A 14,866-nucleotide genomic window follows, 5' to 3' on the forward strand; every position below is an offset into this window, starting at 1 on the left:
GGGGGAAGGGCACACACTACAAGAGGTCCTTGTAGCTGGGGACGCTAGCAAAATTTATCGACGTTGCGTAAGCGACGCCTAATAATTTGCTATAAAAATTAATAAAATCGTCGCTAGATGCATCACACATTGTGACGCTTGTAGCGATGCTTGCAAATTGGAAGGCATCATATAAGCGACGGCATCGCTTAAGGGATGCTAAAAACTTCAAGAAAAAAAAATCTTAAATTTACTCGTGCGAGCCATTTTTGCTCCCAGACAACTGAGCTTTCCATACATAGAGCTCCCTGATGCCATCGCCTCACAACTAGTGACCTCGACACCCAATCTTAAGTGGCACTCACCAACTCAAGCTCACATCCCATCTCCTGCAAGTATATAACAAATCACCTTGTGGCTGTCACTCGTCTTTTGCGTGCTCCTACTCGTATGTGAAAGTGTTTCAATGAATGAAAATTCACTCTTTCGTTATCTTGCACCAAGGGTTGTTTCTTTCAAATGTGTGATGGTGTTGCCAAGCTTCATAATGTGGGCATCCTTTTCCTGCATTTGTTGTTGGAGAGTTGCAACCTCCCTCTCCAAAGAAGCAATATTATCTTGTAATCCCAATGTCTTGAGTTGAAGAGCTTGACATTGGTGCACCCATGAATGCAAAGAAGCACCTGCTGCCATAGACAATCGCTTGCAATAGTCTAACAAGCCTACTTCTCCCATCCCAAGATATTGAAGAAACGTCTGGAAGGCTATCAAATGATGGATACAAGTGGATTATACGATCGTAAGGGTACAAATGACCATCCTTTCAAATGTTGACATTCATCTCACCAGCAACACAACATTCCTGTGATAACCTCTGCTCACCCTCATGTGCGGCCTTTGGTGCAAACTCTGTGGGCAAGCGAATATGTACGCTTTTGGTGTGCGGAGTACCTGGTGGTGGAGGCACACGATTTGTGATGTCCGTGAGCACCATGACAACTGATGTGTGAGGAAGCGATGGATGAGAAGAGAGAGGGAGGAGGAGGGAGGGGGAGAGAGAGGGGAGGAGGAGGAGAGAAGGGAGCAGGGAGGGAGAGAGGAGGGAGGAATAGGAGAGAACAAAAGTTTTTGGTTTTTTTTTTTTGGGGGGGGGGGTGGGTGGGGGAGAGAGAGAGAGAGAGAGAGAGAGAGAGAGAGAGATTTGAAAAAGTGGACTTTCAGTGCTTGTAGTCCAAAAAAGAGTCAAAAAATGCTTTTTTTATGTGCATATATGTTGGGGGCAAGGTTTAAGTAAAAAATTAAGTAAAAATGACTTTTTTGGGGGAAAAAGGGTCAAGTTTTGGCCCTTAGTTATGCAGGTTTTTTGGCCCTTAGTACGGTTAGAAAATTACCTTCCGCTTGTTTTTGCAAATTCGAATGGTGCTAGGTGCAGTTTGCGTACCACTGTGTGTGTGTATGAGTCTCGCTCTTCGTAATGTGTAGCTCTCACCCATGTTTTTGAGAATAACTAACAAAACAGGGCTTGTGTTCTCACCCCAAACCTTCTAGAATGTGTATGCATGTGTGTGTGTGTGTAAGCTTGGTGTGTGAAGGATGCTGTACGTGAGATGTTTCTAGCTTGTAAATAAGAGGCTTAAGGCTTCGTCTACAGGAGAGGAGGTTTGTTGAATGTATTGTATATGATGCAGTAGATAAAGGGCTTCAAGCTTGTAAGTAAGAGTTTTTAGGCTTGTGTCTTTCGCATGAGAAGACCTCTCGCAACTCTAGAGATTAATGCAGTTAGTGCAAGCTTTCTTGCAAGCCGTGCTCTCAGGTGTGTTTTCTAGAGTTCACTGCAGCGTTTCATAATGTCGCTCCTAATTTTTAATAGGTAATTGTAGTAAATGTATACGGTGACACCGTTTTGCATTAGGTAGGAGGCTTCACAAGCGCAAGAGAGTCCACTTACTTGCCAACTTGTTTGAAAATAATTGCTTGCCCACTTGTTTGAAAAAAATCTCTTTTGATATATATATATATATATATATATATATATATATAGAGAGAGAGAGAGAGAGAGAGAGAGAGAGAGAGAGAGAGAGAGAGAGAGAGAGAGAAAAGAAGAGGACGACGATAGTCGGAAAACATCTTCTCGAGAGTCTGTAAACCTCTAGCTGACAAGGAGATTTTGAACATTAAACACGGGGTAAAAAACCATCCCGTGCTCTCACCATTCTACGAGTCTCAAATTTTTGTAAAAATGCATTTGCATTTGATTCGGTGTTACTTAGCCGGTGAGTGAGAGGCTACAAGGATTTTTTAGATTCTCTTAGTACTCTTGCTCATAGGACGAGAAACCAGAGATAAAAGAGGGGGAGGGGGGGAGAGTGGGTTTGATCAAGTTTAATTGTAGTTGGTCATTTATTTTGAATGCCGACAAATGATTCCAACACTCCGATATGTTCAAGGGTCTTGGTCTTTTTTTTTGGTAAACCATCTCGGAGGTAGATCTTTGTGGAGAATCTATCCTGTATTTTTAGCTAGAGAGAGATAGTACGTGAGAAATTAATTTTGAAAGAAACCATACACTAACATGAGTTTCTTTCTTCCTTTTTGAGAGAGAGAGAGAGAGAGAGAGAGAGAGAGAGAGAGAGAGGCGTCATATATTAAATGTCCCGGGAAAGGAGAGTTATTCCATTTTGGTATAAGAGAGAGACGAGAGAGAGAGAGGGGGAGAGAGAGAGAGAGAGGGAGACTTGAAAATTTGGACTTTCAATGCTTGTAGTTCAAAAAAGGGTCAAAAAAATCTTTTTTTATATGCATATATGTTGGGGGCGAATTTTAAGTAAAAGTGACTTTTTTGAAAAAAGTCAATTTTTGTCGCTTAGGTATGCAGCTTTTTTTCTCATGTGGTCACACTCCTTTGCTCCCTTCAATTTCAAAAGTTAGAGAGAGAAAGGGACCTCCTAGGTCCACATCCTACATGTGCCTAACAAAAAGCTATAAAAATCTATTCAAAGGTAGCTTCTTGAATGCCCTTGTCCTCTTAATCCTACAAAACAACATCAGCTTTAATTCCTCAAAAATAAGATTTCTTACAAGGCCATGCAAAGTCCATATTTTTCCTAATGTGATTGACATGCCATTATATACCTTTTTTTGTGAAGTTCACGAAATGTAATTGCCTTGTTAGAGGTCACTCTCAAAGAGGCCGCAACAATTCTCTTTTACAAATACTACGTGGCTATCTTTTTTTATTAGCTTGTGTTTTGTATTTCACCTCTCCATTCTTTTTTGAATTTCTTTGTTCAATTTAAAGGATGGTTGTACGCCAAGAAAATTATGTTCCACATCGATGGAGTCTCTAGTCTCTTTAGGAACATATAAAAAATATAATACAAAGCTTGAATGAACAATGAAAAAATGAATACCATGGATTGTGCAGACACAACTCAAATAATAAAAAGCAGCACGAAAAAATAATAAACAAAATATAAATAAATCAACCACTGTGAAACATTCCAATGAATCACTTCTCAAAGTTATAATAATGAAGAGAATCTCACCCCTCTATACAAGCTAACCTTGATACAAATAAATCTTGGCTTTTGGGACCTTTATCTAGATTGCCATACTAGGTTCAAAGTGTCAAAAGGCTCTCATAGTGTTCATACCTAGTGTTCAGGCATATGTGCTATAGATAACGTGAATTTGTGCTACTCTAGATTGACGATGATGTGTTATGAGTGGCCGTGGTGCTCTTGAGCCTATCGGCTATTTATCTCTTGATTTTTATGCTCTTCACTCTCTCCATGCTTTCTTGCTTGTGCTTCTCTCCTAATCTTTTATCTTCATGGTATCAGAGCCATAAGAACTGTGATGTCACATGATGAGATTATACTCTTATCATCATTATGGATTCATGTTCCATCAAAGTGAGAAGCTAGAGACGATCAATAAATAAAGATTTCACTGCCATGTTTATAACTTGAGTGAAGTTGTAAATTTGATGGGTCATAGGCAATTTGACATTGGTCATAACGTTGCCCATAAGTGTCATCGTCATATTATTATGAGGTCTTGATGCCGACAAACCACTCGCTTGCCGTTTGTGCTAGAAGTTATGGAGCAGAAGCCCTACCTAACACTAGAGGAAAAACATAAGTCGCGCTTCAACTTTGAAGGGAATAAAAGTGGTGGGGGAAGGGCACACACTACAAGAGGTCCTTGTAGCTGGGGACGCTGGCAAAATTTATCGATGTTGCGTAAGCGAAGCCTAATAATTTGCTATAAAAATTAATAAAATCGTCGCTAGGTGCATCACACATTGTGACGCTTGTAGCGATGCTTGCAAATTGGAAGGCATCATATAAGCGACGGCATCGCTTAAGGGATGCTAAAAACTTCAAAAAAAAAAAATCTTAAATTTACTCGCGTGAGCCATTTTTGCTCCCAGACAACTGAGCTTTCCATACATAGAGCTCCCTGATGCCATCGCCTCACAACTAGTGACCTCGACACCCAATCCTAAGCGGCCCCCACCAACTCAAGCTCACATCCCATCTCCTGCAAGTATAGAACAAATTACCTTGTGGCTGTCACTCGTCTTTTACGTGCTCCTACCCGTATGTAAAAGTGTTTCAATGAATGAAAATGCACTCTTTCGTTATCTTGCACCAAGGGTTGTTTCTTTCAAATGTGTGATGGTGTTGCCAAGCTTCATAATGTGGGCATCCTTTTCCTGCATTTGTTGTTGGAGAGTTGCAACCTCCCTCTCCAAAGAAGCAATATTATCTTGTAATGCCAATGTCTTGAGTTGAAGAGCTTGACATTGGTGCACCCATGAATGCAAAGAAGCACCTGCTGCCATAGACAATCGCTTGCAATAGTCTAACAAGCCTACTTCTCCCATCCCAAGATATTGAAGAAACGTCTGGAAGGCTATCAAATGATGGATAAAAGTGGCTTATACGGTCGTGAGGGTTCAAATGACCATCCTTTCAAATGTTGACATTCATCTCACCAGCAACACAACATTCCTGTGATAACCTCTGCTCACCCTCATGTGCGGCCTTTGGTGCAAACTCTGTGGGCAAGCGAATATGTACGCTTTTGGTGTGCGGAGTACCTGGTGGTGGAGGCACACGATTTGTGATGTCCGTGAGCACCATGACAACTGATATGTGAGGAAGCGATGGATGAGAAGAGAGAGGGAGGAGGAGGGAGGGGGAGGGAGAGGGGAGGAGGAGGAGATAAGGGGGCAGAGAGAGAGAGGGGAGGAGTAGGAGAGAAGGGAGCAGGGAGGGAGAGAGGAGGGAGGAGGAGGAGAGAACAAAAGTTTTTGGTTTTTTTTGGGGGGGGGGGGGGGAGGGGTGGGTGGGAGAGAGAGAGAGAGAGAGAGAGAGAGAGAGATTTGTAAAAGTGGACTTTCAGTGCTTGTAGTCCAAAAAAGAGTCAAAAAATGCTTTTTTTATGTGCATATATGTTGGGGGCAAGGTTTAAGTAAAAAATTAAGTAAAAATGACTTTTTTGGGGGAAAAAGGGTCAATTTTTGGCCCTTAGTTATGCAGGTTTTTTGGCCCTTAGTACGGTTAGAAAATTACCTTCCACTTGTTTTTGCAAATTCGAATGGTGCTAGGTGCAGTTTGCATACCACTGTGTGTGTGTATGAGTCTCGCTCTTCGTAATGTGTAGCTCTCACCCATGTTTTTGAGAATAACTCACAAAACCGGGCTTGTGTTCTCACCCCAAACCTTCTAGAATGTGTATGCATGTGTGTGTAAGCTTGGTGTGTGAAGGATGCTGTACGTGAGATGTTTCTAGCTTGTAAATAAGAGGCTTAAGGCTTCTTCTACAGGAGAGGAGGTTTGCTGAATGTATTGTATATGATGCAGTAGATAATGGGCTTCAAGCTTGTAAGTAAGAGTTTTTGGGCTTGTGTCTTTTGCATGAGAAGACCTCTCGCAACTCTAGAGATTAACGCAGTTAGTGCAAGCTTTCTTGCAAGCCGTGCTCTCAGGTGTGTTTTCCAGAGTTCACTGCAGTGTTTCATAATGTCGCTCCTAATTTTTAATAGGTAATTGTAGTAAATGTATTCGCTGACACCGTTTTGCATTAGGTAGGAGGCTTCACGAGCGCAAGAGAGTCCACTTACTTGCCCACTTGTTTGAAAATAATTGCTTGCCCACTTGTTTGAAAAAAATCTCTTTTGATATATATATATATCTATATATATATATATATATATATATATATATATATATATATATATATATATAAATAGAGAGAGAGAGAGAGAGAGAGAGGAGAGAGAGAGAGAGAGAGAGAGAGAGAGAGAAAAGAAGAGGACGGCGATAGTCGGAAAACATCTTCTCGAGAGTCTGTAAACCTCTAGCTGACAAGGAGATTTTGAACATTAAACACGGGGTAAAAAACCATTCCGTGCTCTCACCATTCTACGAGTCTCAAATTTTTATGAAAATGCAGTTGCATTTGATTCGGTGTTACTTAGCCGGTGAGTGAGAGGCTACAAGGATTTTTTAGATTCTCTCATTACTCTTGCTCATAGGACGAGAAACCAGAGATAAAAGAGGGGGGGGGGGGGGGGGGGGAGAGTGGGTTTGATCAAGTTTAATTGTAGTTGGTCATTTATTTTGAATGCCAACAGATGATTCCAACACTCCAATATGTTCAGGGGTCTTGGTCTTTTTTTTTTGGTAAACCATCTCGGAGGTAGATCTTTGTGGAGAATCTATCCTGTATTTTTAGCTAGAGAGAGATAGTACGTGAGAAATTAATTTTGAAAGAAACCATACAATAACATGAGTTTCTTTTTCCCTTTTTGGGAGAGAGAGAGAGAGAGAGAGAGAGAGAGAGAGAGAGAGAGAGAGAGAGAGAGGCGTCATATATTTAAAATGTCTCGAGAAAGGAGAGCTATTCCATTTTGGTATAAGAGAGAGACGAGAGAGAGAGAGAGAGGGGGGGAGAGAGAGAGAGAGAGGGATACTTGAAAAATTGGACTTTAAGTGCTTGTAGTTCCCAAAAGGGTCAAATTTTTTAAAATATATATGCATATATGTTGGGGGCAAGTTTTTGGCCGTTAGGTATGCAGCTTTTTTCTCATGTGGTCACACTCCTTTGCTCCCTTGAATTTCAAAAGTTAGAGATAGAAAGGGACCTCCTAGGTCCACATCCTACATGCGCCTAACAAAAAGCTAGAAAAATCTATTCAAAGGTAACTTCTTAAATGCCATTGTCCTCTTATCCCTACAAAACAACATTAGCTTTAATTACTTAAAAAAATAGGATTCCTTACAAGGCCATGGAAAGTCCATATTTTTCCTAATGTGATTGACATGCCATTATATACCTTTTTTTGTGAAGTTCACGAAATGTAATTGCTTTGTTAGAGGTCACTCTCAAAGAGGCCGCAACAATTCTCTTTTACAAATACTACGTGGCTATCTTTTTTTATTAGCTTGTGTTTTGTATTTAACCTCTCCATTCTTTTTTGAATTTCTTTGTCCAATTTACAGGATGGTTGCACGCCAAGAAAATTATGTTCCACATCGATGGAGTCTCTAGTATCTTTAGAAACATATAAAAAATATAATACAAAGCTTGAATGAACAATGAAAAAATGAATACCATGGATTGTGCAGACACAACTCAAATAATAAAAAGCAGCACGAAAAAATAATAAACAAAATATAAATAAATCAGCCATTGTGAAACATTCCAATGAATCACTTCTCAAAGTTATAATAATGAAGAGAATCTCACCCCTCTAAACAAGCTAACCTTGATACAAATAAAGCTTGGCTTTTGGGACCTTTATCTAGATTTCCATACTAGGTTCAAAGTGTCAAAAGGCTCTCATGGTGTTCATACCTAGTGTTGTGGCATATGTGCTATAGATAACGTGAATTTGTGCTACTCTAGATTGACGATGATGTGTTATGAGTGGTCGTGGTGCTCTTGAGCCTATCGGCTATTTATCTCTTGAGTTTTATGCTCTTCACTCTCTCCATGCTTTCTTGCTTGTGCTTCTCTCCTAATCTTTTATCTTCATGGTATCAGAGCCATAAGAACTGTGATGTCACATGATGAGATTATACTCTTATCATCATTATGGATTCATGTTCCATCAAAGTGAGAAGCCAGATACGATCAATAAATAAAGATTTCACTTCCATGTTTATAACTTGAGTGAAGTTTGTCCTACTTTTTGCATTGCTCGTTGGTTGTAATCTTTGACAATCTAAGGGTCTTCTACTATGAAGAAGGGACATCCCAATCTTATGCTCCAAAGTGCCACTAGATGGCCCATAAGCTCCCACAACCATCAAATTGCTTGCTATATTGATTGCCTGCCATTGATTTGATAAGAAAGGTTGATAGAATATTGAAACTGAAAGGGGTGTCTGATGTGTATCCTTAAACATGGGAGTAAATATTACATATCTTTAGATCGATGAATATATAGTGAAATCATTAACAAAAATTGTCATGAACTTAGGTAGAAATTCTATAAGCATTTCCATAGTACACCTCTAGAATGCATTTCAAAGACCAAACAATAAAATTTGCCTTTCTTTTGTCTTATGGCGCTATCTTTGACTGGTTATAACCACTATAGCTGTTGATCAATTGTTTCATCTAACATCATGTTAGTGAATGGTAAAGGAAACTACATATAATCAACACATATCTGCCTTTTTCTGTAGAACTACAACTAATTGTTGTTGTAAATCTTAAAAATGAATACATCTTTAAGAACATTTTCTACCCCCTACGTAGTACTCCCTTCCAACTTCTAGTGTTATTAGGCTCAATTTGAATTTGTTTGTTCTTGCCTAAATGTAATTGCATGATTGGCATAATCATGTATTGTTGCATCACTCTTTTACAACAATCTTCCTAGAAACATTCTATAGAAGGTCATTGCACATCCATGACTAAGTAAGTGGCCCAAATTGTCAAATTACCAACTCTTATCTCCATGTTAGATATCACACCAATAGATGTTACAATTCTTTGGTAAGCCATTTGAATCTTGAAAGATGCTTGCTTCAATTTGGTGATGTTGAGCAATATGCTTTCTTGGTATTTTAACTCTTTCAATCTTTTATCCACTTGTTAGTCTATCACCTTCTCTTCACCCTTGGATTTCTAGACATCCCTCTCGTTCCTCCTTGCAATACTTTCTTTACTCTACTCAAGCTTCTTATTCTTCTTGGTTTTGTCAATTATTTCCTCGATAATACCCCTTTGCTTCTGGTAAATAATAGGTATGCCTAGTAATGGTTCCATCAGAACCATCTTCACTTCAGCTGATTCAGCCTTGTCGTCTTCTCCTCTAGACATGGAACTGCAAAGTGACCATACTTTCCATGATTATAAAAACTAAACTCTATATATTCTTCTACTGTCTCTACCACCAACATAATACTAATCTCCTCGTTAGTGTTTGTTGATGAAGCAAGTACTCCTCTGTCCTTCTTAGGATGTGGTCATGAGTGCATCATTTATAAATAAAAGTTACTGAATGCAACTATGTCAGAATTGCATAGTTAAAAAAAGCCTTGCATAGTTGATTATAAAACAAATATTTGTTGCACATGTGACCATGCATGAGGCATAGCTACTTCAGAAAGTAACTGATAACTATGCATCGTGTGATCGTGCTATCTTAGACACATTCATGCAAGCTCCCATCATTGATACATCAGCATTCAATCTCATATGCTAAAATCTTATCTTGCAATTGGTCCAAGCATGACTAAACACCGCATAATATGTGCATTGTGTTGTGATGTGTACACTAAACTCTTGGCAATGCCTTTGTTGGACCCGGTTTTGTCTTTGTTGGCTCTTGCATCTACTTTGTGAGTTCAAACGCTTTGTCCAAGTTTCTCATTCATTGGAATCTAAATCTTGATGAAACTAATGGTCCACTCCGTAATACCGTTTCTTTAGCTTCCTTGTTCTTTTCAAGCTTTAGAGCTTTGGCTACCAAGTTATTAAAGTGTCTAGTTGGAATAATGATTTGGGACTCCTTCAATTTCTTATTGATGAACCATTAAAGAATAAGGCTCTACGATTTTTGTATGAAGCTAGAAATTCTAATTGTCTGGCTAAGCCAATGACTAAGTACTTTGATTGGCTTTCCCTAATCACAAAGGATTTTCTCATCAATTTGATTTTAATGAATTGTTGTAGGAATTATTTTCTCAATATGGAATAGGCATACCCTGTAAATATATCACTTCCTGCTTTGTCTTTTGGTGTGTGGAAACCCTCGGTTATCCTTGTTATCTTTAGTGTATGAAAATTTGATTCCCATTTCTCATACATGCACATCGTGATCATCTCTTCTTCCCCCTTATTGTTGGTAGATTAAGCTTCAAATCTACATCGTACAAGGAGAGTGGCTACATATGTGCGTCTCAAAACGAACATATCGATGTTGCTTCACATTCAAAAAGACATAGTAGACACTCATCACCATAGAGAAACCCAGAATGAGAGAAGACAACGACACCAAAAATACTAAATACTCAAGCGACTATGATAGATGAGTTGATTGAGATTAAATCAACAATGAACACTTACATGGTCAACCAAAACATTCCACACTAAAACTAGAACCGAACTTGCATTTTTTACAAATTTAGAGTACTAAAACATTGATATACAAGGTCTTATGTCCCCATTCAATGTTATAAAAAAAATGGGTTGCCAATGTTGGCAAGAGAGCATATAACTAATGACATGATCTTGGGGTTTGGGAGATAATGCTGGGGGGGGGGGGGGGGGGGGTTTACAAAATTTGGTGCAAAAGCTATCTCCATAAGATCGACTTTAGATGGGAAAGGAAATTTGTCTTTGGGGGTGGGGGGCTGGGGGGGGATCATCATTCAAATCCAAAGTTGAGCCCCAATATTTTAGCTGTATGCATGAGGGCCTCAAGGATGTATTCATACTTTGAAGTCTGGATGATCGAACCAATTGATCGGGTCAAAACCGACAAGAGGGTTGCTATCAATCGATGGGAAGAGGAAATCTAGCTCGTCAAGCGGCTCCACTTTTGGCAACGTCTTGGACTCAACCACATAGCCACTTTGAACATCATCTCCACCATTTCCAATAGGCATAGTATCTAAGTTTCCGATGCCTGGACTACTTTCGGCACTACTTATCGGCCCACTCATTGAGTTCAATCTCTCTGCAATCCACCATGGCATGAGTCATCATCATGTGAGCATCAAAATGTGTGTGTGTGATAGAGTGGAATTGAATCAAGTGATAGGTGTGCTATTGAATTGTGTGTAGTGGTATGGGATAGCATGTACTATGTGTTTATGAGTGGGAGTGTGAGTTTGTGTGGGTGCACATGAGAAACTCTCTCTCTCTCTCTCTCTCTGATTAACGAAAGGTCATGGCAGTGTAAAATACCTTCATATGGAGCATAACAAGCAAATTCTGGTGAAGGTTTAATGGCATGATTAGCAGCAACATCGTAAACAGTGTAGTCGATATCGTACGTAGGGGTAGCAACTGCGATATTTTCAGTAGAGGGAGTGCTGTCGATACGTCCCACAAACTGGCTTCGGCCAGTCAGGCAGTCGACACAAGGTGAGCCAGGAAAGCATGCGGAGGAAGGATCGATAGGGAGGGCAGAGTCGATGCCAGAGTACTCCATCTTCTCTGTGGTGTGGTTGTAGAACCAGAGCTTTGTATTTATACATGGGGTAGGTGATGTGGAATTATTAACACAGGGGGATGGGGAAGCAGAGAGCGCCATGCGGAGAGGGGAGACTACTTGCACACCATGACCGCCCTTCTCTGATGCAATTTCCATCGAGACGTCGACGCCTGCGTCGATATCGTCGTCACACCCCCAGCGCCCGGCCTGCATAGCCGTGACTGCAGAGACCTGACGGTTCGCCTGCATCGGCGATGGCTGCAAATCAAGGAGTGCCCTGCCCGATGAGCCGATCGCAAGCTGGTCAAGATGAGGGTTTCGCAAGCGATGCAGATGGAAGAGACGGCCATCCTCCCCCCCCACTGCTACGTAGACAGCGCAGCCGCACATCGCTGCAAGCTCGTGCGCCTTCTTGAAGAGACCACGCGTTCTCTTGGTGAAGGTCTCCTTACGTCGAGTCCCGGACTCACGTAAGGTCTCTGGGCATAACTTTCGACGTCCCATGCCTATTACTGCTGCGACGATGATGGCGCAGAGGAGGACGACGAGAGGGAGCAAAGCTACAGCTTATAAGGGCTAAATATAGCACGCTCCTAAAAGTTCGTCAAGGACATCCGATCTTGCGAACCAACATCCAATCGTAGCTCACCATTTTCGTGGTATGCTTTTCCTGCTCTAGTTATTACTTTTTAGTCGGACTGCGTATCACCTAAGCTAGACCTCATACACGTGGATGTCTATTCTCTCTCTAACTTAGCAAAATTTCAATCTAAACTAACATAATATGGCGGAAGGGGGAGCCCTTTACCCGTGTCAAAATCTGTGACATGAAGGCTAAACTCCAAAACTTAGAGAAGCCCTTGTGCACGTGAGAGAGAGAGAGAGAGAGAGAGAGAGAGAGAGAGGAGCCACCGAAAACGACCGACCGTACTGATAATATTAATATTGTGGCACCCCTAGGAAATGGCCAACATTGGACAAACCGACGAGCTAACTCGTAGGGTGTAACTACTATGCACACCCTATGCACATTCTTTGCATAGAGCCATGCACCCTATAAAGGACGAAGGTAAGGGGGCTGATCCAGAGAACCTTCTAAACAAGTACTTTGTTTGTACTTCACATTGGTAGGATGCTCGTCGAATTGTATGATGTCGGTAGTACATTTCAAAGGACTACAAACAACATTTTCATTCAGAAAAAGGTATTGGTGGTGTATCTAGATGACATATTAATTCACACTCAAACATGGTCGCAACCTTTGATGGTGTTGAAAGAGGTTCTTGGATGCATCCAACAACTCAATCTTTAATAAAAATGCAAGTGGAGCGAAAGAAAGGTCAAATTCTTAGTCTATATAGTCTCAAAATCAGGAGTGTAAATGGGTCCCCGCAAGGTTTTATCCATCAGTGCTTTACCCACCCTCCTACTATTGGGGCTATATAAAGCACCACCTATGTACATTTCAAGGTTCCATCTAGTTCATTATCATTTGAGTTGAGCGTTGACTTGTGTCAAGCTCGCTCTCTCTCTCTCTCTCTCTCTCTCTCTCTCTCTATATATATATATATATATAGATTCCCAACATGGTAGCTCACTTTGGCTAGTAGATATTAAGAATATAGCGAATAAGTGGGACACATCGTCTTCCTCGCACTAGCAGTTGTAGTTGTAGAGTGTATGCGTTGTAGTTGTAGAGTGTATGCGAGCTAGGTGTGATATGCCCATATGTTCATATTAAGGTAAATTTTTTCTCTTGAATTTTGTGTTCTTCACCCTCTCTTTGCTTCCTTGCTTGTGCTTTTCTCCTTAGTGTTTTATCTTCATGGTATCAAAGCCAGCAGGCGTCCCCAATTTTGAGCCCATTTGTTTTAATGAGAATCTTGGGAGATGCTTTGGTTTTGAATGGAAGAGGAAAGGAAAGAGAAGGATTTACGGACAGGTGTAAAGGTGTGTGTGTGTGTGTGTGTGAGAGAGAGAGAGAGAGAGAGAGAGAGAGAGAGCTTTTTTTTGGACCCTCTTTGCTAGGTTGCGCGACAGACGACGAAGCTGGGGGAGCTCGCTGCGGCTATTTCTCTCTCTGTATCTCATTGGCCTGGAAAGAGAAGGTTGGTGAGGGGGGCAAGTTTGGCATACGCTGGTGCAGCATGCGCCATTGTCATCATGCTAGAGTGGAGGTCCCGTTGCATTGTGCTCGCACGCGCGCACACACACACACACACACACAGAGGGCCTCTGATCGCGAACACACAGAAAGAGAGAGGCAATCTTGCCATCTCCATCTAATGTTGAAGGCGCAAGCTACGTGAGCGAGAAGAAAGCAGGGGTGTAGGGCGAGGAGTACTCAGAGGCGGCCATGGCTAAGCGGCATCTGCAGACTGGATAACATCTTTTTTTGAACCTTTGAATTAGCTGATCGGATCAAATTTGAAAGGAATCTCATTCACATTTTTGGGAAGCTGTTTCGTGCAGAAAAAGCAGGTGCAGGCGATTTCGACCTCAGATGTGCAGAGCTGGAGGAGATCCTGTTCAGAAGCAGGCCCGGAGGGGAGAGGGATATGCGCTCACTCGCGGGAAGACAGAGGAGAGATACAAGAGAGAGGAGGAGAGAGAGAGGGGGTCTTTTTCTTGGCCAAGGTGGGGGATCTGGCAAGATTCTGCTTGATTAGCGTGTAGATCGAGTAATAGTAGTAGAAAGCTCTGATATTGCATGATGAGATTGTCCTCTATCATAAATTTGAATTCACTTTCCATCAAAGTGAGCAGCAACACAAGAGCAATGAAGGTACTTTCATTTTTTGAAGCTTACAATGGGCAAAGTTTTTGGGAAACATGGGAGCTCTTAATATTTAAGTCAAAACGCTATTGTAACAATTGTAGAAACCAAGAAAAAGGTTGGAGGGGCCAAAAAGCTACAACTATTACAAAAACCAAGAATGTTGTTGTGGCTTGAGCGCAACCCTCTTGCACACAAACCACTATGATTTATAAAGTGCTCAGCCCAAAGATTGGCAATATTTTGCATGAAGAAGTATCGATAGCAATGATTCTTCTCTATGCTGGGTTGAAGGTTTACCCAAAAGCAATTTTGCAATTACACCTTGTTGTTAAACCAGGAAGGTGTGCATGGGTACATGTGTTGGTATTAGCCTATATATTTGCATATGTGACTTCACATTTGTAAGATTTTGAGGCGTTTCT

General features: G+C 41.0%; 1 protein-coding gene across 1 annotated transcript; it reads right to left on the bottom strand.

Moving 5' to 3' along the window:
* Positions 1–10,591: 10,591 nt before the first annotated feature.
* On the bottom strand, positions 10,592–12,215 carry LOC147445378 (uncharacterized). The gene is made up of 2 exons (XM_086526017.1): positions 11,416–12,215; positions 10,592–11,185 (listed from the first exon to the last, which is right to left on the bottom strand). Exons 1-2 carry the CDS (start codon positions 12,167–12,169, stop codon positions 10,938–10,940), a joined length of 1,002 nt encoding a protein of 333 aa, XP_086382143.1. The 5' UTR covers positions 12,170–12,215; the 3' UTR covers positions 10,592–10,937.
* Between the last annotated feature and the right edge of the window lie 2,651 nt (positions 12,216–14,866).

This window comes from Adiantum capillus-veneris, chromosome 12 (assembly GCF_014529385.1).
Source record: "Adiantum capillus-veneris isolate H3 chromosome 12, ASM1452938v2, whole genome shotgun sequence".
Lineage (NCBI taxonomy): Eukaryota > Viridiplantae > Streptophyta > Polypodiopsida > Polypodiales > Pteridaceae > Adiantum > Adiantum capillus-veneris.